Source organism: Rhinatrema bivittatum, chromosome 3 (assembly GCF_901001135.1).
Source record: "Rhinatrema bivittatum chromosome 3, aRhiBiv1.1, whole genome shotgun sequence".
In the NCBI taxonomy this organism is placed as follows: domain Eukaryota; kingdom Metazoa; phylum Chordata; class Amphibia; order Gymnophiona; family Rhinatrematidae; genus Rhinatrema; species Rhinatrema bivittatum.
The window spans coordinates 98,101,459-98,124,892 of NC_042617.1; the positions used below are offsets into that span (position 1 = coordinate 98,101,459).

At 46.4% G+C, this 23,434-nt stretch overlaps 1 protein-coding gene across 2 annotated transcripts in view; it reads left to right on the forward strand.

Moving 5' to 3' along the window:
• Positions 1–23,434, forward strand: part of PLCB4 (phospholipase C beta 4) — an 855,807-nt gene that overhangs the window by 445,688 nt on the left and 386,685 nt on the right. For both annotated transcript variants that reach the window (XM_029593509.1, XM_029593508.1), the window contains 2 exons: positions 4,623–4,682; positions 9,355–9,498. In XM_029593509.1, the coding sequence (XP_029449369.1) occupies positions 4,623–4,682; positions 9,355–9,498 (204 nt within the window). The remainder of the gene's footprint in view (positions 1–4,622; positions 4,683–9,354; positions 9,499–23,434) is intronic.

A 23,434-nucleotide genomic window follows, 5' to 3' on the forward strand; every position in this document is an offset into this window, starting at 1 on the left:
GGAAATGACAACATATGAGCGGACTTTCTCAGCAGGAAGAGTCTGGACCCAGGAGAGTGTGGGTTGTCAGCCAAGGTGTTTCAGCAGATTGTGGATCACTAGGGACTTCCATTCCTATACCTGCTGGCGACTTCTCGAAATGCGAAGGTTCCTCAATTCTACAGCCGCAGGAGAGATCCATAGGCCCTGGGAATAGATGTGCTTGTACAAGTCTGGCCGAAAGACAGTTTGCTTTATGCCTTTCCTCTGTGACCCTTGATGGGCAAGATAATTCGCATGATTGAAGGCCACAGGGGGCTAGCACTACTGGTGGTGCTGGACTGACCCAGGTATCCATAGTATGCAGATTTGCGATGGCTCCTAGTGGAGGCCCCCCTTTGTTTTCCACCGCACAAGGATCTGCTACAGCAGGGAACAGTTTGTCACGAGGATACAACTCGATTCTGTCTTACAGTTTGGCCGATGAGAGGGCTCGCCTGTTAAAGCAGGGTTATTTCTGTGTGGTGAATGCCAGTTTATTCCACACTCACAAGTTCTCCACTTCCTTGGCTTATGTGTGGGTTTGGAGAGATTTTGAGACCTGGTGTGAGGAGCAGGGTGTTCTTCCTCGTTCAGTTAAGATCCCTCTCGTTCTGTATTTTTTGTAGGATGGATTGAATAAAGGCTTGGCCCTTAATTCCTTGAAGTACAGGTTGCAGCTCTTGCTTGTTTCAGAGGCCTGGTGAATGGTATTTGTTTGTCATCTCATCCTGATGTAGTCCGTTTTTGAAGGGAGTGAAGCATCTTAGGCCTCCCTTGAAGTGATTGCTTCTATTTTTCATGTTTGGGGATGGACCTTCCCCTTCCCAAGGGAGTATCCTAGGTATTGTACTACTTGGTCACCTAGCAGGCATTTCTTCCGTAGGCATGTAAGCACTGAGTGTATTTTGCTCGTTTGTTTCCCAGTTGCCACTATATATATAACAATGCCATCAAGATAGGCCGTGGTGTAGACCTGTATGGGTATAGTGGATGGTCAGCCAACCTCTGTAATGTAGCTGGTACTCCATGAAATCCAGAAGAAAGGACTATAATCTGGAAGTGTCCTCCAGGAATAGAGAGAATTGTGTTCTCTTTTGCTGCCGATGTGAGAGGGAACCTGCAATATCTTTTTGTTAGGTCCAGCATGGAGATAAACTGTGTTGTTCCCAGCCACTCAATGAGTTCATTTATGTGGGATATCTAGTAGGCATTGAGTTTCGAGGCCTAATTGACTTTTCTGAAGTCTTTACAAAACTGGATACTGCCATCTGGTTTAAGAAAAAGTACAATGGGCAAGGACCAATTGCTGTTGGACTCTTTTATTATGCTGAGTTGGAGCATCTCTTTCACCTTAACCTCTACTATATGACAACTGGCCTCTGGAATCTAATGTGGCCACTGTTGACCCACCACTCCTGGAGAAGTAATGATATCATGGCAAGAGAGGTGAATTTGACCTGGAATAATGGAAAAGAAATCCTTATTCCAGCTTACAACCTGGTCTAGATTCATCTTTGTTGAGGCAGAGAGTTGATCCCCCAAAAGTAACTTGTAGAGGTCCAGGGTTTGGTGAGATTTCTGGGCAAAAATTATCTCCTTGGACAAGGTTGCACGTCATTATGACCCACTTCTTTAGGAGGATTTGGACCTTCTTCTTTTTATCTGGTTGGGCCACCTTGTAGTCCTAGGGACCTATCTCCTCCACTGCTTCATAAGGGCCCTGCTAGCAGGACAATAATTTACTTTCTGAAATTAGTAAGAGGATGAGAACATGGTCTCTGGGCTGAAAGACCCATTAAACACTGGATCGGTTATATTCTTGACTTGGGTATCCTGGGCCTTCTCCATAGAAAAAGGTGCACATCTTCTCCTGCCCGTCTTAGTCATTCCTGCATCTGGATTATAAAGTCAACCAGGTTCTGTCTGGAGGTCAGCACCTTCTCCCAAGTTTCCCAGGCTACATCTAGGATCTCCCATATAGTAGTTTGAATGGGGAAAAGCTTGTTGAGCTAGGTGGAACTTCCTGGATTACAGATAATACATAGAGCAAAAATAAATCCCAGTTCTTTCTGTCTTCTTCAGTAAACTTCCTCAGTATCTGCTTGATGGTTTTGTTAAAGCATTCCACCAGCTCATCAATTTGCAGATGGTAAATTGAAGTCTGCAAGATTTTCACTCCCAATAAGGCACAAACTTTTTTCATCACTTTAGTCACAAACAGGGTCCCTTGGTCAGTTAATATTTTCTTGGAAAGTCCAACCCGGGAGAAGACCTCCATTAAGACCATTGCTACCATTTGAGTTTTCATATTCCTCAGGGGTACAGCCTTTGGATACCTGGTAGCATAGTTCAGGTTGACTAAAATGTATAGATTCCCTCAGTTGGACTTTCCAGGGGTTTGACCAGGTCCATAACAATTCTTTCAAATGGAGTTTCTATAATAAACATTAGCACCAGGGGAGCTGCTTGAACCTCAGCAGGTATAGTTAGCTGACATGTAGGGAAGGACTGACATTAATTCTGGACTTGCTCACACAAGCCAGACCAATAGAACTGGGCCAGGATTGTTTTTTAGTTTTCTCTTTCCTTAAGTGGCCCTCTAGGTGGTGGCTGAGGCTAGTTGCAGCATTTGTTGGCAGTAAGGCCGAGGTATCAAGTGTTGCTGAAAAGTTTCACCCTCTAGATTCCCTTTTGCTACTCGGTATAATATGTCCCTTTTCACTGTAAAGAAGGGGAGAGCTGGGTTCCTACCATATGCTCTAGGGACTAACTCTTCATCTACCATTAGTTTCTTGGGCAAACTTAAGAGACTCATTTTCTCTATGGGCCCATTTAATGTTAGTGGGGTGTTCCTTTCCCTCCCAGTCAGGGTGGATAACTCTGGGATCCTGAAGGGCTTGGGAACCTTCCTCTGACTCAGAGCTGCCACCCAGTTATCTTTCTTTTGCCAGTGTTGTCTATAGAGTTTAAGTATTTAAAATCTTTAACATAAGTCCAGACTTCCGGGAGCGAAGTTTCATCATTGTTGGAGCTAGTTGGACCAGTTGTAAGCGAAGTCCATAGAGTCCCAAAGTCTGGATAATCATGCTGCAGTGCAATGGGTATGGGAGCCAGAGGAGTGCTCCTGCTTCTGTCTTAACTTGTCCAGCTGGGGTCTTCAACAAGACCTGGCTGGTTTGGTATTGTTGCTGGACTCTGTGGATACAGAAAAAGGTCACAGTCTTCTTATACTTGATCTGTATTCTCTTTACTAATTCCCTCTGAATGAGAGTTTTTATGCTTGCTGAGTCCACCAAGGCCTGGGTGGGAAAGCCATCCAGCTCCACTGGAACCACAAAAGATAAAACCCCAAGCAAGTAATATCCACAACATTGCAGAAATGTGGAGTCATCAGATTGACACCCATAGGTTTGCCTCCCATGTGCTAAACATTTGCTTCTGAGAGTGAATGTAAGAAAGTGATATGAACGGAAGGAGTCTGGGGAAGGGGGACATTTCTGAATAGCATATTGAGATATATATCAGTACTTCTTTCCAAACACCAAGTGCCACAATATGCTACACCCATCATGCTACTAGAGCTGGATTTAGCACTGATAGAACTCTGTACAAATAGGTGGAGCAGCACTCTTTGTGGCCAGGAGGGGGCAGAGGGTTCCCCCCCCCCTTGAGTGCTGTGAGGAGCAGTGCCTTTTTAAAGACGTTGACAGTGTCCCTGTAAGGCAGCATTCTTCTCTCCATGGCCAGGGAGAGGGGGATCCTCCTGGATTGGTTTGGGTGGTGGCATCTCTTTAAAGCCACCACTGCACCTACATTACTGAAGGCACAGTGCAATGTTCTCCACGGCCCAGAGGGTGTTTTATCCTCCTAGAGAGATGCACTGGTGCCCCTTTAAAGCCCTCGCAATGCCTCTGGAGGAGCAGAACCCTGTGCACATAAACAGGTCAGGTGGCCATGCACAGTATAAAAGCCTCTGGAGTATTTTTCAACTTTTTTCCAATGGAACTGGATATTGTAAAAGGAAATTATTTCATTGGAAATACTGGGAGATAAGGCTTCCTGAACTTACTCTTCTCTGAGCTGAATTAAATACATTTGGGGTAGAGGTTTTAGGGAAGGAAATAAAAACTACATAGCTATTTATACATGGGGGTGGAGGAAGAGCCTGATAATGGAGAGGATAGGTAAGCTCTGCCTCCTGCACATTCCAAATAACTTTTTTGAAGAATGTTGAAATATATCATGACATTTAATTTGATTACTCACCTTTCTACTGTGTGCTCACAGCAAAACACACTGAATGGCTGCTGAATATCCCTCTTTTAAAAGCTAGTATTCAGCTGCTATTCATCTAGTGGAGCCCCAAACCTCTGAGGTTGAATTCAACCTACTATTTTGTGTATAATCTCAGAAATCACCTTTGATGCAGTTCATGATTTTTTTTTTTTTCTAGCATGCTTATAGTCTGATCTAAAATGAAATACAACACCTTGGTGCTTATTCTTGTAATGAGTTCAAGACTTCTATAGCAATTTTTTTGTGTGTGTTGTCATATATTGCAGTAGGAATTCAAGCTCATATATTTTCTCCTGTTATCCTAGGAAGGACAAGTATTAGAATGCTCCCTGATCAACAGTATACGTTTTACAGCTGTACCAAAGGTAAAAATGGCAAAAGAGTCACTGATACTTTATATTGGATGTGCTGTTAACAAAACTTTTCATTGGAATATAATTACAAATGTTTCATTTATCTTTAGATTTTAAAAATAATGTTATATACTGTAAATATTTTTTCAGCCCAAGATTATAGCACATGGTCATCCCTCCAGTACCAACAGTACCATACTGTAGACCTAAATATTACATTATCTGTTGTTTCTACCTGTGAAAGATCATGTTTATTCTAATTCATACTCAGAAAGTAGCAGAAAATGTATTTTATTCAATTTCCAAATCATTCTATGCTACTTTCTTAATTTATAGTGCACTAGTAAAATCATGTGTTCTGTGCACAGATATGTGTTTGTGTGTATGAGAATGTGACTGGGTGTATGTGTATGAGAGAGTCAGAGAGAAGTGTATGTGGGAGTGAGTGAGTGAGAGATGGAGCTTGTGTGTGTCTGTACATATCTATGTGTATGTGTGTGTATGTATGTGTTTAAGTGAGAGATGGAGGCTGTGTCTGTGATAGAGGGGTGTATGCATGGGTGAGTGAGAGAGAATGTGGCTGTGCATGTAGGGGTTGGCAGCCTCTAGCCCCCATGGAAGCCATTCTGCTTGAATTTTCATGCTATCTTAAATGAAAATGTATGAGATGCTGAACTTGCACATCTTTAATTGAATGCAAAGCTATCTCTTGCATATTATTAGAGGTATCCTGAAAACCAAAGTAGATTGGTGTCCATGGTGTCTGGAAGCAGCCTAACCCTGTGTACATGTATACAATTTAGAATTTTACTGTGCTTGTGTGTGTGAGAGAGGAAGATTGCATACATGTGTTTGCGAATGAACATGAGAGAGTGAGGCTTTGAGAGATGGTATATGTGTGTATGAGATATAGTGTGAATGGCAAGCTGTGTTTGAGTGAGAGGGAAGCTATGTGTGTATATGTGTATGAGTGAGCGTGAATGTGCTGTTTATATATGTTTGAGTGAGAAAAGGAAGATGATGAGAAAGGGTGTCTGTGAGAGTGACAGGGTATATGTGCTTTGTGAGTGAAAGAATGTGGGTGTGCATATGGTTGTATGTACATGAGAAAGAGAGAACTTGTATTCGTGGGTAGGTGGGTGTGTTATGGCCTCGGGACCTTGCATTCTGTTGTGGCCTCGAAGGCCTCGAAGCCTGTTGCGGGATGGGTTTAGTGTGCCCTTGGGCCTCAGCCCGACCCCAGGCGCACCTAAGGCCGACCCGAGGGGTGACGGCGTATTCCAGCGTGACTGGCGGGCTGACCCTCTGCCAGGCCTGCAAGCCCCCAAGGCCAACACCCAAGGATGTTGGAAGTTGAATGGTCCTCTGACCATTCCGAGCACTTTCAGACCTGCTGCGAACAGCATGGGGCAGCAGGCCTGGCCTGAGGTTGAGGGCAGAAGCTGGACTGAGAACTGTACATAAATTTGTGTACACCGGTCAGGGCAAATCAGAACACTTCGAGTCAGAAAAAGATTTTAAAATATAATTTATTCAGCTGTTTCAAGACAAGTGTTCTGGGAGATGCAATGTGCCCTCTATCTATACCAACTAGCATCTCAGTGAATCTCTGCCATGCTCTGACTTATATAATTAAAATACAACATTCTCGAAGCTTCCAGAATGAATGACGTAACTGGCCAAAGACTTCCTTACAAAATACCTTAGGCCATTGTCATGACAATCTATCATGTATAGGAAATGCTTGTGAGGTCATGCTCCATTCAATTGTAAAAATCATTCATTTACTAATCTTTCCTGATCCCATCCTCCCCTGATACCAGTTCCTGTATCACTCTGGCTTTAATGCAAGTATTCTCTTCTTGTCTTCTGTTGTTCTTCTTTGTTTATTGTAAACAACTCGCAGTCTGGATCTTGAATAGAGCTAGACTTAAATTCTGTAGGTTGGCACCAGGGTTCATTCAAAACTGTCACCTCATAGGATCTCCTTTCAAATTGGTTTCTGTTCATTGACACCATGCATCTGCAAGATAAAAGCTTGCATCCTGGACTCAGTTTCTCTGCATTGTGAAGTAAATGTGGCCATTAAAATAAGCCTCTCCCTTGTTGTTGCCAGCAAATCTGTCCCAGAGATTCTCTGCAAGCCATGCTTCAGAAAGCACCCAGAGTTCATTCACCTCTGACAGGCTCCAATACAGTAAAGGCATCTGGGAGTTCTTGGTTTTCTGCTCAGCCTATTCTTCATTTCCCTCTATGGGACACCTTTAATGGACAGGTGTCACATCAATCAGTCTTCGATGCTAAGCCATGACAGAGGAACTTAAAAGTGTAACCTAACCCCTAACCTTGGTATTTATCAGGTGTAGTGCATAGGTGTATGTCCCTCTAGATTCCCAATTAATATGAAGGATGCTCCCACAAGCATTCACTAGTTAATTAAACATCAATATTCAAATTGAATTACAAGAATAATTCTCCAATTCTATAGTTAAAATACAAATATAATACTGTCATAATGATAGTCTTACAGAACTGGAACCAGACTAGAACAGTAGACAGGAACTGTAGCAAGACTCGGGTACTGGAACCAGGCAGGAACTGTAGCAGCAACACAGACGAGGGCTAGTGTGAAGACATCACAGAAGACCCTTGGGCAGAAGGACAATTGCACAGTCTCTCAGGGCGCCCTACTCAGCCCACCTGCGGGACTGAGTCACGGACCACCCTGTCCCACTGGGCGCCCTACACAGACTGAAGGCTGGTCACGGACCACGAGGAGAGCGGGACATGCGCAAGGAAGATCCAGGCGAGGAGGAACTCCGATGTCGGGACCAATGACATCCGAAGCTCTGACGGCTGGCAGGAACAGAAGTTCCAGAGCACAGGGATGGATCCTACCTGTTGGCCACTCCAAGGCTCAGCAGGTCAGAAGGCTAGGAGCGCATACAAGACGCAGGGAAGAACATCCAGGAAGGCAGAAACATCAGGATGTAGACGATCATGGCAGGACATCAGGACGAAGATCAGAACAGGAACATCAGGATACCTGGACAAGACATCTGGACAGGGACCTCAGGCACGAAGACAAGACTTGACATGGCGAGACAACAAGAACTCCATGGAGAAGACAGGAAGGCCTGATGGAGCTCTGGCAAGCAGGAGCCTCCAGAAGGATGACACTCCGATGCAAGGCAACAAACAGACTGACGGAGCAGCCCTTTATAGGGCTGAAGCAGGAAGTCCACTTAGAGGTGGGGCCAGCACACTTCCTGTGCCTGGCCCTTTAAATCAGGCAGAGAGACGGGCGCTGGCGCCTAAGGAGCAGCAGGAGAACTGTGCAGGACCGCAGACAGCGGCCTGCACTGATGTGAGACGCTGAAGCAGGAGAACTGAGCCTAGGCGCAGGCTCTGACGACGGCAGCGGCTCCTGCCGCTGCAGGAGGCCCCGGGGGCAGCTCCAGCCACCCCTCGAGCCCGGGGGATGTGGCCTCAGCACCGCGAAGATGCCGGTGACATCGGGGGCAGTCTCGGCCCGCTGTGAGGGGCAGGAAGGCCGCGGTTTCGACTGCGGAGGAGGAGAGGATCCAGGACGGCCTCCAGGCCGCGTGGGGCAACCGACAGACCGCGGCTCCAGCCGCGGCGTCCTGCCGCGTCGGGTGAAGGGCAGCATGGTGAGTAGTTCTGCTCGCGGGGGGGGGGGGCCCGCGGGCAGCGGGTCATAACAGGGTGAGAGAGAATTAGTTGTGTGGATGTGTGTATATGAGAGAGAAGGAGTCTGTATGTCTATGTAAGTGACAGAGGGACAATGTTTATGTATGTGTGTGCCTTTTTAGGTGAGACTGTGACTCCTCTGCTTCCCCTACCACTGTTGCCTAAGCAATCAACATTGCTTCTCTGCTGGGTCCCTTTTTTCCATTATCACTGTCAGCCTCTCATGTCAGGCTTCCATATCCCTTCAGTACTGCACCCTGCCACTCGGAGTTTTCATCTGTGTCACAGATCCCCCTGAGCTCACCTCGGTTCCCTTTTCCCTTAATGTGGTCTTAACTTCTGTCACGTATGTGGTGTTTCGTTGCTGGGATTCCCCTGCATGACTACTGCCAACCTCCTGAGTTACTTCAGTTCTGCGGCCCACCAGCCAAATTCCACTGCTGTAAGGGGCAGAACTATCATGTTGTCAGGTCTGGAATGCAGACACCCCTCTTATTTTTCATATGTATATAGAGAGAGATTCATGTGGAGAAATTTTTTTTTACAGCCAGAATAGAAGCACACTAACTTTATATTTTGACTTTTCTAAAACTCAGGTAATATCACCTTTATAGCATGGAAGTTATTTTGTAGCATTACTTTTAGAACTATGAATTTTTCAAAAAAAATTTTCAGTTCAGAATGTTTTGGTATTATGTAATCTATGACATGGCAGTGACATTACAGAAAGGTTGAATGTTACAGTATAGACTAAACATTAGCTTAACATATTACAAGAGTGCTCTTCTTGGTTTAACTCAGAAATGTTTTTTAAAAATACTATGATTGCATTGTGTAGCAAATAATCACTTTCACTAAAATGATTTTCTTTGTTGTGAATCAGTTCTAGAATTATTATTTGAACTTGACATGCACTTTTACCTTGATATTGAAATAACTGCAGTCTAATTTATCACATTGCTTTTTGTAACAGGATCCAAAAATACTAGCAGCTCTGGAGGCTGTTGGGAAAGCAGAACATGAGCTGGATGGACGAATAGTTTGTGTCTGCAGTGGTACTGATCTGGTGAACATCAGCTTTATTTACATGGTGGCAGAAACTGCAGAAGAAGCTAAGGTATTCCATAATTAAACAATTCTTATATGGAAAACAAAGTGTTTTGGAGGCTTGCTAGAATATTTTTGTACAAAATCTGCATACCTAATGAATCAGCAGCATTCTAATGCTCTGATACAGCCCACAAAGACAGCAAATATGAAATGACTTCTGTATATGCAGAAGACACATTTTTTAAATCAAAACGTAATAGCTCATTCATTCTGGCTACACTGCTTAGTTAACAACTTATGTAACACACTGCAAGTTACCAAAGCAATGCCAAGATATCGCTTGCGTATAATATAATATTTCAGAGGCTTTATAAAAGGAAAACATATATCACAGCCTTTCACACTACTAGGTTGATGTAATAAGAATGAGTTAAAAATGAGTACTATATTTTTAGCACTTATTGTTTTACAACCACAGTAAATTTTTCCTTTATAAGCAAATCAAATGCATACTGCACATAGGGGACAGTGAACAATGGTGCTGTCCCGGCCCGCCCAAAACACACCCTCCAGCCCGCCCCTTCCAAGAGGCCCGGCACTTGAGCGCGTCCCGGCCTTTACGCGCGTGGTCAGGCCTCTTGGAGGATTCGCCCGGTACGCGTAAGACCCGGCCACATGCATAAAGGCCGGGCTTTACGCACACAGGACTTTTAAAATCTGCCCTATAGTGTTTACATTATGCAGTAAATCAGAAGTAAAGTTAAAAAAAGTGTTCTAAAATGGAAGTAAAGTTAATTTTGAAGTTTATCTCCATTTTTTTAACTTCAGGGTTTAAAGTAAAAGTGAACTCACATCTCTAACCATTAAATTTTAAAAAAATGGAGGCTTTCAGGTCCAGTCCTGAGTGAGCCAGGACCTCCGAGACAGAAAGAGACTGTCCCAGAATTAGAAAGCTGTACTATACACTTTTACTGGCCCCTACTGGGCATGCCCAGCATGGCACTAACCCTGCAGCCAGCAGGGGTCCCCCTTCAGTCTTCTTTTTTCCGCGCAGCAGTAGCCTCACGGTAAAGGAGCTCTGAAGAGATTCCTGACAGGAATTTTCCTCATGGAATTACTAAAAGTTAATTTGCCCCACAGGGGTCCCTCCTCTAACTTTTTTCAGACTGCAGTACTCTGGTAAGTTTTACCTGTTTTCCGTCGATTACCATCGAGTTTGGCCCTCGCGGCCTACTGGGCGTCGACCGTACCACGGCTCAATTTTTTCCATGGCCATGGCGTTGGGATTCCGTCGGTGCCCGGACTGTACCCGCACCATGTCTATCACAGACCCCCATAAAGTCTGTGTAATGTGTCTAGGACGCAAGCACGATGTCTTGACCTGCACCAAATGTGCCCTAATGACACCAAAAGGTCACAAGGCCAGAATGGAGAAGATGGAACTTCTCTTCCATGCTCAAACCCTGACTCTGTCCATTGCATCAACACCATCAGAGCCGGCACCGTGAACTTCACGCCAGCATCGATCACTGGCTAGTGACAGCCCGGCATCGACGACTTCTCGGCATCGACACCCTCTACTCCCCCTCAGGACCGAGGGGATCGCAGGGACAAACATCACCATCGACACCGTAAGTCTCGGACCATCGAGGGAGCAAAATCATTGACCTTGCCATCGTCCAAGCCGCTGTCGAAGAAACCCCATCCAGAAAAGGCCCCGACTGTTTCTGTGACCGGGTCACCGAGGCAACCCTCACCCGACAGGGGATCGGGAGCCACGACTCCGCCTTTAATGGTGGTCCCTCCGGCTATGCCTCTGCCTCCCTCTTCTGTTCTGGAGCTGGGGCTGCTTGCTTAGGTCTCTGAGAAGAACTGGACCGGATGGTTCAGGAGGCCATCGACAAGGCGATGCAATGACTTCAGGTTCCTCCGGCACCAACACCGGTACCGTTTGCGGAACCGATCATCGACCCGATTCCGGCAGCGCTGGCACCGCTGCTCTCCAGGATGGAAGCACTCATGGCCGCTTTTCCACAGATGGATCCCGGGTCTCTAATGTCTCTGGTTCCCTCCCCACTTACAGTGTCATAGGGAGGAGAAATACCGTTCCGCATCCCTCCATTGGGAGTTCTGCCTCAGTCATCGATGCCGATATGTCCCTCGCCACCGATCCAACCATCGTTGCTGATACGTCTGTCAGCTCCACCAAGCCATCCATCGATGCCCTCGATGCCTGCGCCGGTGCCTTCGATGCCGTCATCGGTGCCTCTGAAAATTCCTCCGATTCCTTCGGAGCCTAGACCGGGAACTTCAGGTATCCCACCACCCTACCCCCTCTAGTTCCTAGAGGGACAAGTGATGATCCTTATGACACCTGGGCTGATGATTCCTCGACAGACACTGATGATTTACCTTCACCACCTTCACCCACTGAAAGTAGAAAGCATTCTCCTCCAGAGGACATCTCCTCTATAAACTTTGTGAAGGAAATGTCTGAATTGGTTCCCTTCCAATTGCAGACTGAGCAGGATGATAGGCACCAGATGATGGAGTTGCTCCAATTCCTGGATGCTCCCAAGGTAATCACCTCTATTCCCATCCATCAGGTCCTTCTGGATCTCCTGAAGAAGAACTGGGAACATCCTGGCTCCATTGCTCCAGTCCACAGGAAAGCTGACACCACATATTTGGTGCAGTCAGCTCCAGGTTTTCAGAAATTACAACTGGATCACCACTCTGTCGTGGTGGAGTCTGCACAGAAGAGAGCGAAGAGGTCAAAGCCTCACTCTTCTGTTCCCCCTGGTAAATAACAGAAGTTCCTAGATACCATTGGTCGCTGAGTCTTCGAAGGGTCAATGCTCATCTCCCAAATTGCCGCCTATCAGCTCTATATGACCCAATATAACAGGGTCATTTTCAAGCAAATACAAGACTTGTCAGACTCCCTGCCTCAACAATTTCAAGAACAGCTCCAAACCCTAGTGAACAAGGGTTTTGAGGCAGGCAAGCACATCTTTGATACCTCTACTAGAGTATCTGCAACTGCTATTTCGGCAAGAAGGTGGGCCTGGCTCAAGTCTTCTGACCTTCGCCCTGAAGTACAAGACAGGTTGCCTGACCTGCCTTGTGTCTGAGATAATCTGTTTGGCGAACAGATTCAACGGACGGTGGCAGAACTAAAGGACCATCATGAGACCCTAAGACAGCTCTCTCTGATGCTGTCCGACTATTCTTCTAAACAGCCCTTCAGGAAGGATCCTAAAAAGTCCTTCTTCAGCCCGAAGAAGTCCTATCCGCCACCAACCAGATCCCATGCCATGAGACATTTTCAAAAAGCACAGTCTCATCAAACTTGTAAACAAAAACCACAAGCAGCTCCTCAACCAGGGCCTGCTTCAGGTTTTTGACTTCCACCTAGAGAGCAGCAGCCAGATTCCACTGCCACACATACCAGTGGGAGGTCAATTATGCCACTTCCAGAACATATGGCACTCAATCACCTCAGACCAATGGGTACTGGCAATAAATGCTTAGGGTTACCATCTGAAATTTCTCTCCGTGCCTCCGGACTCCCCACCTCTGCCGATGTGGAGAACATCCAATCACTCCATTCTTCTGGATCAAGAGGTCTCCCTCCTTTCCAGTCCAATGCAATAGAACCCGTACCATACTCTCAGCACGGCCTAGGGTTCTATTCCTGGTACTTTCTAATCCCCAAAAAATCGGGAGGCGTTCGTCCTATTCTGGACCTACAGGCCCTCAACAAGTACCCTCTTGCGCGAGAAGTTCAAGATGGTCACCTTGGGCTCGCTTCTTCCTCTTCTACAAAGAGGAGACTGGCTCTTCTTTCTGGACCTCCAGGACGCATACACTCATATTGCGATAACTCCATCTCATCGCAAATACCTGAGGTTTCTAGTAGGCCCCAAGCACTGTCTATACCGAGTGCTTCCATTCAGCCTAGCGTCTGCACCACAAGTCTTCACAAAATGCCTCGTAGTCGTTGCAGCCTTCCTCAGGACTCAAGGTGTTCACGTCTACCCCTATCTGGACGACTGGTTAGTCAGGTCTCCCACTCAGCAAGCTGCTCTGTCGTCCCTCAATCTAACCTTACTCACCTTAATTTCATTAGGATTTCTCGTCAACTATGACAAATCCTATTTTGTCCCATCTCAAACCTTGTCGTTCATTGGGGCAGACTTGGACACCTTGCAGGCAAAGGCTTTCCTGCCTCGACAACGAGCACTATCTCTCGTGTCTCTTGCTCACCAACTGCAGTCTCAGCACTCTGCGACCACATGCCAATTTCTCATCCTTCTGGGACACATGGTGTCCTCAGTCCACGTCACACCAGTGGCCTGCTTGGCCATGAGAGTCATGGCCAAGCAGGCCATGACTCTCATGGCCTGCTTGGCCTGCTTGGCCTGCTTGGACCTTAGAGTCCACTGCATGAGAGTCATGCAGTGGACTCTAAGGTCTCAATGGACTCAAAGTACTCAGCCCATGTCGACCTTTGTCCACGTCACCGACTCACTCCGTCTTTCTCTTGCCTGGTGGAACAATCAGAACAATCTCCTCCAGGGTTTGCCCCTCCAGACTCCAGGCCCTCAAGTCATGCTCACCACCGACGCTTCCAACCTCGGCTGGGGAGCCCATTTGGCCAATCTGCAAACACAAGGATCGTGGTCTCCAGAGGACGCCAAACACCAAATACATTTCCTGGAACTTCAAGCAATCAGATATGCTCTCAGGGTTTTTCAGGATCGCCTCTCAAATCAAGTCATCCTGATTCAGATGGACAACCAGGTGGCCCTGTGGTACATCAACAAACAGGGAGGCACAGGCTCCTTCCTTCTGTGTCAGGAAGCTGCACAGATTTGGGCGGAAGCTCTCTCCTATTCGATGTACCTCAGGGCCACCTACTTGCTGGGAGTGGACAATGTGTTGGCAGACAAGCTGAGTCGCGTCTTTCAACTGCACGAGTGGTCTTTCAAACCCTCGGTAGTGAACTCCATCTTCCAACAATGGGGAGCTCCTCGGATAGACCTCTTTGCGTCTCCTCAAAACCGCAAAGTAGAGAACTACTGCTCTCTCATTCGCAGCAAACATTCTCAACCCAGAGACGCATTCTCCCTCTCATGGGCAACCGGTCTGCTCTACACATTCCCTCCACGTCCTCTTCTCTCGAATACTCTCGTGAAGTTATGTCAGGACAAGGGAACCATGATCCTGATAGCACCTCACTGGCCACGCCAAGTGTGGTTTCCAATACTTCAGGATCTCTCCATCCGCAGGCACATTCCCCTGGGAAAGGACCCGCTTCTGATCACTCAAAATGATGGGTGCCTACGCCATCCCAATCTTCAAGCCTTGTCCCTGATGGCATGGATGTTGAAAGGTTAATCCTTCAGCCACTTAACCTCTCTGAACCAGTTTCCCATGTCTTGATTGCTTCTCGGAAGCCTTCCACGAGAAAAGTTTACTCTTACAAATGGAAAAGGTTCACATCTTGGTGCTCTTCTCAGTCCCTTGACCCCTTTTCCTGTCCAATCCCGAAGTTTCTGGACTATCTCTGGCATCTCTCTGAGTCAGGTCTTAAGACTTCTTCCATCAGAATGCATGTCAGTGCAGTAGCCGCCTTCCGTAAAGGTGTCGGGGATGTCCCCATATCAGTACAACCCCTGGTAACACGTTTTTTGAAGGGCTTGCTCCACATCAAGCCTCCACTACGTCCTCCAGCCCCTTCTTGGGACCTTAATCTGGTTTTGGGTCAGTTCATGAAACCACCATTCGAGCCTCTTCACGCTTACGAACTTCGATATCTCACATGGAAAGTTATTTTCCTTTTGGCTATCACTTAAGCTCACAGAGTTAGTGACTTGCAGGCCCTCGTTACCTATCCGCCTTACAGTAAACTTCTGCAGGACCGGGCGGTACTCCGCACTCACCCTAAATTCTTACCTAAGGTAGTTTCGGATTTTCATCTCAATCAATCCATCATACTACCTACCTTTTTTCTCAGGCCCCATGCCAATCCAGGAGAACAGGCTCTGCATACCCTTGACTGTAAATGGGCTCTAGCATTCTACCTAGACCATACAGCTGCCCACAGGGAAAGCACTCAATTGTTTGTCTCTTTCCACCGTAACAAATTGGGGAAGCTGGTGGGTAAGCAGACTCTCTCCTCCTGGTTGGCGGACTGCATATCCTTCTGCTATCAGCAAGCGGGCATTCCATTTCAAGACCGTGTTAAAGCACACACTGTGAGGGCCATGACGACTTCAGTAGCACACCTACGATCGGTGCCGCTTCCTGACATTTGCAGGGCTGCCACCTGGAGTTCTCTCCACACCTTTGCAGCCCACTATTGCTTGGACAAAGCCAGAAGACAAGATTCCATCTTTGGCCAGTCTGTCTTTCGTGACCTCTTTATAACATGACGTACCAACACCCTTCCACCTGCCCGGTGGGGTTCAGGATGCCCTCTACCAAATTCCACCCCAGTTGCTGTGCTTGTTGCATGCCTTTGGGTACATTTGGTGCATGTCCGGATGTCCTCAGCTCGGTACTCACCCATATGTGAAGACTACCATCCTGCTTGTCCTGTGAGAAAGCAAATGTTGCTTACCTGTAACAGGTGTTCTCACAGGACAGCAGGATGTTAGTCCTCATGAAACCTGCCCGCTGCCCTGCGGTGTTGGGTTCGTAACGTTTTATTATTTTATTTTTCGGCACTGCCTGTAGTTTTTAAATAAGACTGAAGGGGGACCCCTGCTGGCTGCAGGGTTAGTGCCATGCTGGGCATGCCCAGTAGGGGCCAGTTAAAATTCTGGAAACTTTGACAGATGTTTTCTGTGATTGGGCTCCATCCTGATGATATGTGAGGACTAACATCCTGCTGTCCTGTGAGAACACCTGTTACAGGTAAGAAACATTTGCTTTTCTGACACACGAACTGACCCATATTTCTATTTGCTCTACCCAAACTCCTCCCACTTGAATATAAATTAAAAATTTGCAAATGCAATTTGCGATATAGTATTTATTGCATGCGTTATTGCATTATCGTGGGCACTAGGGCCTTAACTCACGCGATAACGCCCTAATGCATTTTGATAAATGACCCTCTTAGCTTGCTAACTTAACTCCTCTCTGAAATGTCCCTTAATTATCCAGTTAAATTTTGGCCAGATAATAAGATAGCCGGCTAAGGCCTGGATTTTCTAAAATCACAGGCCTTTGAGAATCGCGCGGTTATGGGAGGGTGAGGGGGCGAAGCGGGGGCGGGCCTGCAAAAGCCCCAGCGATCGCACCACCGTGGTGTTATTGCTGCCAGCTTTCGCAAACCAATAGCGCCACCATGAAAGGTGGTGCTATTGGGCGCGTGGCAGCGATAAGGGTCCTTACCTTTTCACCGCCAGTGATGTCTCCTCCGCTTGCACCCCGGTGCCGCCCCGACTCTTCCCCTTCCGGTGCTGACGCCGCCCCTATTTAGCTATCGCGTGCGATCCCATTAGAAAATGACCACCTAAGTGACCAAATATTCATTTAGCTGGATAACTTTTGAGTTATCCTTATAATTGTGTCTGAATATGGACCTCAGAATATCCTGACAATAAAAATATGGAAAAACTGAATACAATTTATCTACATCTTCTGATAATAAGTAGGTTATGAAAAAGAATAAAATACATACATTTAGGTGTCTGTGTGCAAATACCTGAAGTCTAAAAATAAAGATGGGAGATTTAGAGTGAAAGGTACTAGATGAAGGTATTGACATAACTGGCATCTTGGAGATATGGGGGAAAGGAACAACAATAGGACATTGTGACACAAGGGTACAAAATATATCAAAATAACAAAGCAGATAGAAGTGGTAGTGGCATGGCACTGATATATTAAGGATTCCATAGAGCCGAGTAGGATACCAATTCTGCAGGAAGCAAACTGCTCCCTGGAATTTCTATGAAAGGAAATTCCATGTGTGACTGGGGGTAGAATAGCAAATCACTGCGACCTGATATAATTCACTGCAGGGTTATAAAGGAACTCAAAATTGCACTACTGTTAAATATCTTCATTTTCACACACACATACACACACATATCTTTCATCCCTATAGTTAGTGCACACTAAGGGGTAGATAAAAAAAAAAAGCACATGGGCGTCCATGTGCGCACATTTCCCAGCACACGCTCATGGACGTGCCGATTTTATAATATGCGCACGCCAACACATGCATGTTATAAAATCTAATACCCGCACAAGCATACGGGTAAAATCTGATACCCGTGTGCATGTTATAAAATCCGATACCCACGCGCACATGCGTGCCTCATTTGATATCTGTTGCAACCATCCATTTCCGATGGTTTCACTCCACCTTCCTCTCTTTGTTTGCTCCTCCTCATGCTGCGGATGGACGCCTGGCTACCAGGGCATCTGCCTATCGTCCTCTCCGGCATCCCCAGACTGGCTTGGGCGCTGCCTTCTGCCATGCTCCGCTTGTACCATAGGGCGCGCACGCCGCACAGCCCTTCTTCTTATTTCCTACTTGGCGCAAACCTACGGGGCGTCCCCCCATGATGACGTCATGATGCCCGGATATTTAAAGCCTACAATGTTTGCTAGCCTTTGCGTCTTGTTGTTGCCTCTTGTTGTTGTGTCTTGTTGCGCCGCGCAGCCCTTCTTGATGTTGTGTTTTGTTGCGTCTTGTTGTGCCGCGTAGCCCTTTTTATTTCCTACTTGGCGCGAACCTACGGGGTGTCCCCCTGTGATGACATCATGATGCCCGGATATTTAAAGCCTACAATGTTTGCTAGCCTTTGAGTTAGCAAGGGTAATCCTACGGAAATCCTACGGATGGGATTCGCTCTCCGTACCCAGCTACTCTGCCTCTCCGATCTCTATTGGACTCTCTAACGCTAACAGGGTACCCACTCCTCGGGGGCCTCACTTGCTTTCCATGTTGCTATCAGGAAACCGGTACTCACTCCTAGAGGGCCCATGTTCCCTGACTCGCTGCCTACCCCTACCTTCTCTTCTGCTTGGAAGGATTCGCTAATCTTAAACATCAGTGAGTACTACTATCTTCACCTCAGAGCTGTTCCCTGGAACCAGGCACTCGCTCCTCGAGGGCCTGCCTCCGTTCCAGCCCCAGTGCCATCTCCGTGGAACCGCTGCATGAGTACATCATCTGCAAGCCTCCCAGCTCTCAGGGTTCAGATACTCGCTCCTCGAGGGTCTGCTCTCCCTACCCTGGGGATCTCCATACTGGGGTCTTGTATATTCTCTACTGTACTCATTCTCTCAGTTCTTTCCACTACAGCACTGCTACCGGAGGAGTCGCTGTTCCAGTGCCTGAGGGATACCATCCCTGCCGGGCTATTCCAGCTGCTCACTACTGCCACCTCTGGTAGTTTCCTTACACAGTCTAATAAAAGATCAAACTCTGTGTATGTGTGTCCTGAGCTAAGCCTGACCTGTGGCCCCACACGGGACTTCCCTCCGTGGGTGTGGTCAGCTGCCACAGTGTCCAAGGATCCACCCAAACCTCACAGTTTAAAACAGATTGCTAACTCCATGGATTCGGCACAGCTCAATGCCTTACAGGCTGTCCCTGTCCTGAGCCGGCGTATTGCTGAACAACAAGACGCATTGGAGAAACTCACTTCAGCGTTTTATCAGCTACAAGCTCAGAAGACGCAATACACCACTTCCAGTAATGAAGGCCAGTTACCTGAAGTAACTATAAAGAATATGGTACCTCTGGCTGCTCCAGTTCATTTCTTGGGAGAGATTCAAAGGACTAGAGGTTTCCTAAACCAATGCTGCATGCATTTTGCATTACAGCCTGCACACTTCCCCACAGCCTATGCCAAGACTACTTTTATACTTTTATACTTGGCTTCCCTCAAACCACTCCTAAAGAAGCCAAACTCAGACCCCAACGACCCAAACAACTTCCGACCAATCGCCAACCTACCACTCATAGCTAAGATTATGGAAAAATTAGTCAACACGCAAATCTCAGATTACCTCGAAGACAACAAAATCCTCTTCCCCTCACAATACGGATTCCGCAAAGCGTCCAGCACAGAATCCCTCCTGGTATCACTGACAGACTACCTGATCCTGGGTCTTGGCAAAGGTCATTCATTCCTACTGATCCTGTTGGACCTCTCAGCCGCCTTCGATACCGTTAACCACGCAAACCTCATAAACCAACTCACATCCATTGGAATTGCAGGTACTGCCCTTACATGGCTCAAAACGTTTCTCAACAATAGAGGCTACAAAGTGAAAATCCACAATAAAGAATCCTCCCGTCATGACGCGCCTATAGGAGTCCCACAGGGATCCTCCTTATCACCCACCTTGTTCAATATATACCTACTCCCGTTGTGTCAGCTCCTAACAGATCTCAAACTCAAACACCTTATCTATGCAGATGATGTTCAGATAGTAATTCCTCTCAAAGAATCCCTCGCCAAAACCCTCGAATATTGGGAATCTTGCAGATCAAAAATCATGACCTACTCTCCAGCCTGAATCTCATTCTAAAGACCTCAAAAACCAAACTAATACTTATTACACCAGAAAACAATAACTACACCAGCCACTCATCAAACAGCCCTCTATCTTCTCAAGTCAGAGAACTAGGAGCCATAATTGACAATAAAATGAACCTGAAAGCTTTTGTAAACCGCACCACTAAGGACTGCTTTCACAAACTCCAAGTGTTGAAAAGGATAAAACCACTCTTCCATTTTCAGGACTTCAGAACTATACTACAAGCAATAATCTTCGCAAAATTAGATTACTGCAATGCCATCCTTCTGGGCCTTCCATCTTCATACACCAAACCCCTTCAGATGGTACAAAACACGGCTGCAAGAATTCTCACAAACACCAAAAGAAGAGACCACATATCACCAATATTAAAAAATCTTCACTGGCTCCCCATTCACTTCAGAATCATCTACAAGTCCATCACCATCATATACAAGTCCATCCATCACCTTACAGCCCTGGACCTTCAATATCCGTTCAGCCTACATGTCTCTCACAGACCAACCAGAGAAGCCTACAGAGGATCCCTCCAGGTACCGAATACAAAATCCACCCGGCACACAACTTCAAGAGACCGAGCTTTCTCGACTGCAGGGCCCTCACTCTGGAACTCCATCCCCACGAATCTGCGCCAAGAACCCTGCTTACCAACGTTCCGAAAACGATTGAAGACTTGGTTATTTAAGCAAGCCTTCCCAGACAACTCTTAATCACCTCCAGTTCCACCCAAACAATGTAGCCTCCTGGCACTGTATATAATTAACTTTTGTTAACCTATACTGCTCTCCTCTTCTACTCCCAGTTCTATTACCCTGTTCATTGTAACTGCAACTCTGATGCACCAGTTTATAGTTTTATTGTTATATGCACCCCCAGTTCGAATGTAAACCGGCATGATGTGATCTGCTCATGAATGCCGATATAGAAAAAACCTAAATAAATAAATAAATTAAATAAATAAATAAACCAATGCTGCATACATTTTGCATTACAGCCTGCACACTTCCCCACAGCCTATGCCAAGACTACTTTTATTCTATCTTATCTTGATGGAAGGGGCTTGTCTTGGGCCTCAACACTGTGGGAGCACAAGGATCCAATCGTGCAGGATATTGAGGGATTTATAGAATTATTTAAATCTGTTTTTGATGATCCTGCTCGAGTGACTGTTGCTGGTTCTGACCTGGTGGACCTGAAGCAAGGTAACCGACCACTGGCTGATTTTGCAGTAGAATTCAAGACTCTTGCTACAGAATTATGCTGGGAACCTAGGTGCCTGAAAACTCTCTTCTTCAGAGGTCTGAATACCTGCTTGAAGACGAGCTTGCCGCTCGAGAGACACCTGACTCACTGGATGAGTCAGGTGGATGGTTCTAATGTATTATTCTCTGCACTATTTATTTTAATTAAGATTTATATTGCCTTTTTTATTTATTTCTATTTTTTATTTATTTAAAAGTTGAAACTAGTTAGTTGGTTCGCTCATTCTTATTAGATCAAGTTCTGATTTGTTCCATGTAAACTGCCACACGGCAGTAGTTATTACCGTTTAACTGTGAACCGGAGTGATATGTATTGTATACAGGAACTCCCGGTATATAAAATCCATAAATAAATAAATAAATGAGCTAGTGGCTTTGGCTACTAGAATCGACCACTGGCTTTGTGATAAGGTGAAAGAACTCAAGCCTACTAAAGGACCGGTTCAGAAGGAGACTCGTGCTACATTTGCACTTTGGGTGGTTCCAGCAGCTCCTGTTGCCAGTGGAGAAGAACCAATGCAACTTGGTCGCAGTCATTTGACTTCAAAAGAGACAAGACTTCGGAAGAGGCATGGCCTATGTATGTACTGTGGACAAGCTGGTTATGATGTCCCAACATGCTCCATTCGACCGGAAAAACGGACGGGCCTAAGTCCTGCATGAGGACTGTTGCTTAGGCCTTACTACGCCTTCTCCTCCACTCTCTCTACCAGTCTCCCTGACTTGCGGACCGTCTACAATTCAAACTCTTGCCCTTGTGGATTCGGGGGCAGGAAGCAACTTTATACTTCGATGCCTAGTGGAACATTTGATGATTCCCCTCATTACTTTAGAAGCTCCACTACTCTTGTCTTCTATCCATGGAGAACCTTTGCCTGGTGATGTGACTTGTCGTACTGAACCAGTGACTCTTCGCACTGGAGCCCTCCACACGGAGACAATCCCCTTCTTTGTGTTAGAAAAGGCCATGCACCCTATCTGTCTGGGGTTACCCTGGTTGCAGATGCATCAGCCGCAATTCGACTGGTCCTCCTTGGAACTCTCCCGCTGGGGCCCAGGTTGTCATGGCAGATGCCTCAAGGAAGTCTCTCCTGTTCCCTGCATGCCTACAACTCCAGTGATGGCAGGAGTTTCGCCTCAGTACACACCATTCAGGGATGTGTTTTCCAAAGAAGCTGCTGACATCCTCCCTCCACACAGATCTTATGACTGTGCCATTCGGCGGAAACCAAATACTGAACCTCCTAAAGGACGTGCCTATCCTCTTTCTGCAATAGAGAACAAGGCTATGTCTGAGAACATTGAGGAGAATTTACAGAAATGTTTCATTAGACCTTCAAAGCCACCAGCCTGCGCAGGATTCTTCTTTGTGGGGAAGAAGGACGGAACTTTACGTCCTTGTATTGATTATCGAGGTCTGAAAGAGATTACGATTAAAGACCGATATCCCCTGCCTCTAATCTCAGAGCTGTTTGACCAGCTTCAAGGGGCCAAGATATTTTTGAAACTTGACCTGAAGGGGGGCCTACAACTTAGTCCGGATTCGCAGTGGCGATGAGTGGAAAACGGTTTTCAACACTCAAGACGGTCATTTTGAGTACTTAGTAATTCCCTTCGGCCTGTGCAATGCACCCACTGTGTTCCAGAACATGATGAATGACATTCTGCGGGATTTGTTGTACAAGAGTGTCGTGGTATACCTAGATGACATCCTGATATTTTCTCAGAATTTTTTATACACATCTAGAAGACGTCAAGCAAGTTCAACTAAGACTCCTAGAACACCGACTCTACGCCAAACTATCCAAGTGCGAATTCCATAAAGACTCTGTGCCTTTTCTTGGCTACATTGTGTCTAAAGATGGCTTTCAGATGGATCCCCAAAAATTAGAAAGTATCAAGAATTGGTCCCAACCTACCAGCCTGAAGGCCCTGAGACGATTTCTGGGGTTCATCAACTATTATAGAAGCTTCATAAAGAACTACTCTTCTTTAACCGTGCCCTTGACTGCCATGACCTGGAAAGGGGCCAATGCTTCTAAATGGTCTGTGGAGGCCATTTCCGCATTTGAAGATTTAAAGACTGCCTTTTCCACGGAACCATACCTACGTCATCCGGACCCCAACAAGCCATTCATCGTAGAAGTCGACCCCTCTGACTTTGGT